This window comes from Polypterus senegalus, chromosome 17, assembly GCF_016835505.1.
Source record: "Polypterus senegalus isolate Bchr_013 chromosome 17, ASM1683550v1, whole genome shotgun sequence".
NCBI classification, from domain to species: domain Eukaryota; kingdom Metazoa; phylum Chordata; class Cladistia; order Polypteriformes; family Polypteridae; genus Polypterus; species Polypterus senegalus.
In genome coordinates, this window is record NC_053170.1 from 35,943,175 (window position 1) to 35,946,899 (window position 3,725).

Here is a 3,725-nt window from a genome sequence, read left to right on the forward strand (position 1 = left end):
TTGTCCAATACGCCAGACACCAGATAAAAGTCCAAACGTAGACTATATTTATTCTGCACCGTGCACAAAGCACCCTCCTCTCCACAATACTCATTAAATAAATCACAATAATCACAATAAACCAATCCACCACTCCCAGATGCATTGTCACCCTTCCACCCAGCTCAGCTCACCATCTGGGAGCTCCCACAATCCTTTTATTATCCCTGACCCGGAAGTGTTCCAATCCCCAGTCCATGTGATCTCCTATCACTTCCGGGTCAGATCAAAAGTCCTTTACTTCACCCTGGAAGCACGTCATTCCCCTTGTCCATGTGATTCGGATGTACTTCCAGGGCGTAGGGTAAATAAACACTGTTCCTCCCTGCAGCGTCATCTAGCGGCCTCTGTGGTATCGAGCAGGGCTGGAAAGGAAAACTCCAATGTCCATAATTCCCTGCTGGCATTCGGGGCACCTCCATGCTGCAGTGAGGGCTCCACCTGGCGGCCTGGGGGTATTGGCCGGGATGAATGGCAGGCCATATTCCACACTTTGCTTCATCAAAGTGGATATATTTGGTAAATTTTAAGGCTTTTTCTCACATTGAGACACTGGCAGTTAAGCTCCGTTATAAAGTACAAGAACAGGCTGGATATATATATTTAAATATATAAAATAAGCTTTATTTTAGAACATAATTTAATGTGGAAAATTAATATATACTAGGGTTGTGAAGAAATAATTTCAACTTGAAATATACCAAACGTTACCTTTTAACAAGGTCTACTGAAAAATTGCCCCGACAATCACCAAGTGAAAATGAGTGTGAGGATCAGTGTCGGGAGTCTGCTTTTTGCTTAATAAAGTTGCCTTTCTTGAATACTCGTCTTCTTTGTTACCCTTACTGTGTGATAACATGTTGGAAAAAATGAGGAGTATCAGAAGTTGATAACATTCTGACTTGAGTCTGCTTTGTGTAGACAGGAATTCTGTTTCTTTTGCCACATATTACATTTTTATTTACATTTTGTGTGACATTTAAATTTGCAAAGCTTATCCCAGCAGTTAATTACAAGGCTGGTACCAAACCTGAAGAATGTGGCAGTCCATTCTAGGGCACACTGACTACAGGTTTAGGCCGGCTAGTCAACCTAACAGTGTGTCATTGAAATGTGTGTAGGAAGGTGTAGCCCACAGAAATGAAGCAGAGCATGCAAAAACTACTTAGAAAACACGGAATAGTTAGCATTCTAAATGGGTACATGTGCTGCAATTACATCTGCTTTGATTCTTTTATAGAGAAGAAAAATATTGTTGCACTACTTGTTCAATTTCTAATTTTTTATTTGCTATATAGAGGTTTCGAGCAACAAACTTGTTAAATAAAATGGGAGAGATTTTCTGTGCTTAGTGATATTCCACCACTAGTACTCTGGAGGAAACGTAGGCTGGTTCGATAACACCTTCTAGGTTCACAAGGGAATTATGCCTAAACAAACCAAGCCTGGGAGCTTAGCACGCCTTCTCTTACCTCCTGAGACCAACCATCATTTACGTCACAGCTTCGTTGCTATAGGCAACCCTCAGCAGTTGGGCAGTGGTCCTGAGAGGGAAGGAGAAAAGCAGGGACTAAGGAAGAAAACATTCTGCTAGAGAAATGCAGCTTGTTACAGCATCTGAAAAAAGGGGGCTAATGAGTACAACAGAGGGGCTGTGCCAGTTCTAAAATAGGCATTTAGCAGCTACTCGTCACTGAAATTACAGCCAATAGCAGGACAAAAAGGGTGCTTTTGGCTTTCTGACGCTGCATCCAGCATCCTTTATTAATGAATGAATTGTGAGAGCTGCTCAGATTCCAGAAGGCTCCGGTGTACCGTAACTGATACAGACAACGAAAGAAGGCAACGTGTATCCAGACGTACTGTGCTTTTTTATTTCTCTTTGCTAAGTAAAACAATTCAGTTGCTAAAATGAAAGGGCACTTTCCTGACTCTTCTAACTCTGAGGGCCCAGGTCTGAAGAGTAAAGCACCATCGCGACGATCCATTTCTCTTGGAGATTTCCAAAGACTGGGAGCTAACTCAAGGTCGGACTCTGCTACAGCAGGAGCTTCCACAGCACCCTCATCCAAACTGGTTACCCCCAGCTCCAGTATGGAATTTGAAGCTGCACGCCGGAGATTGCTAGAGGTGGAAGAGAGACAACGGGTGATTTTAGAAATGGAGAGCCGGCTGCAGGAGCTCCATGATATCTTTGTGCAATCTGAACAGGAGGTTGTGGAGCATGGGGAGCTTGTGGCTCGTATCACTGGGGCAGCTCAGCAAGGAGAGCTTTATATTGCAGAAAACAGCCAGAACTTGAAGAAAAAACTGAAATTTAAGAAGCATCGGCCAACAATTATCTTTGCCTCCATGTTGGGACTCCGAACCTGTTTACCATGGCCTATGAAACTAAAATAACCAAACGGACTATGGCCTCATTTTTATGGAGCACATGCACCTTGCTCTGGTTAATTTGAGAACACTTTGGCTTATCATTTTAAGCTGCTAAAAATGGGACTCACAGGTCCAGGTCAGTACCTTCAAGGATGGCGTACCATATACCTTTTCTGATGATGCCTTGATGTGTAGGACTTTACAGATCTAAAGTTAATTTCTCTGTTTAGGAAGAGAATTTCTAGCCTTCAATTGAAAGTTTTTGCAAAATGCAGAATAACTTAACTAAGTGCTGCAGGTTCTACTATGCTGCTGTATTGTGTCATCTGAGACATGAATTCACTTCAGAATGAGATCAGCACTGAAGATTGTACATCTGTCATTAATATGATGTCTAATCTTTATTATACTCAGGTCTATCCAGCCACTCTTATGATTGCTATGTATCTATTTTTTCTGCTAGTTGTTACTGGAGCAACAAGTAGCTTTTTTTCCTATACTAAAACTGTACCCTTAATGTTTCAAATTGATTTTATTCATTTTTGAAAATAGCAGTCTACTGGAACAACAATATTCTGAATAGCACTAAATTCCAGTCCTAGCCTTTATACTGTATATTAATGGATGAACAGCATGAGTGTGTCAACCTGAAAGATTTCATTTGTGGCTCGTTCTTAGATGAAGATTCAGGTATGGGTGTTCTAGGGTACAGAAGTTGTATTTTACACTGTTGTTTTGCTGCATTACACCTCTGTTCATGTGAAATCTTCCTATAGTTAAGGTGCTACTGCCTCCTTGAACATAAGCATAATATATTCAACAAAACAAAAAACAAAGATTCAATTTTAAAGTGATAAAGTTTGCTTGTTAAATGTATATTTTACATGCACCTCAAAAAGACCACCTTAAAATAATTACATGGTTAATTTTTTTCAATTTTGAACAAATGTGTATTGCTGTCCTTCTTCTCGGACAGAAACACTATACTGCTAACAGAAGAGAGTAACATTATGAGGGAGGATGGCACCTGTAGTGAAGTGAAGTGAAAGATTTGTGGGGATGCTTGATTTATTTTTTTTATATTATGTCCATTAAAAAATGTTTGTTTAAAAATCTGTCAAAAGTGCTGTTCACATAAATAATTTGCTCAGACTTTGTACATAAGGTAAATCATATTTTCATAAATTAGAATGTCGCAACAAATAAATGACAAAATCAGCTTGTAAAACATTTTCCAATGTCTGATGTTCTGGGGTTCAGGTGTTGCAAAATATTTTAACCAAACTCACACTTTTATTTCCTCAGAATTC

At 39.9% G+C, this 3,725-nt stretch overlaps 1 protein-coding gene across 1 annotated transcript; it reads left to right on the forward strand.

Moving 5' to 3' along the window:
• The first annotated feature begins 1,950 nt into the window (after positions 1 to 1,950).
• On the forward strand, positions 1,951 to 2,439 carry LOC120517187 (TMF-regulated nuclear protein 1-like). Its single transcript, XM_039739355.1, has one exon. It carries the CDS (start codon positions 1,951 to 1,953, stop codon positions 2,437 to 2,439), a length of 489 nt encoding a protein of 162 aa, XP_039595289.1.
• The last annotated feature ends 1,286 nt before the right edge of the window (positions 2,440 to 3,725 follow it).

Excerpts from the sequence above, each read along its gene's own strand:
- LOC120517187 (XM_039739355.1), top strand. The coding sequence starts at position 1,951 with ATGAAAGGGCACTTTCCTGACTCTTCTAACTCTGAGGGCCCAGGTCTG.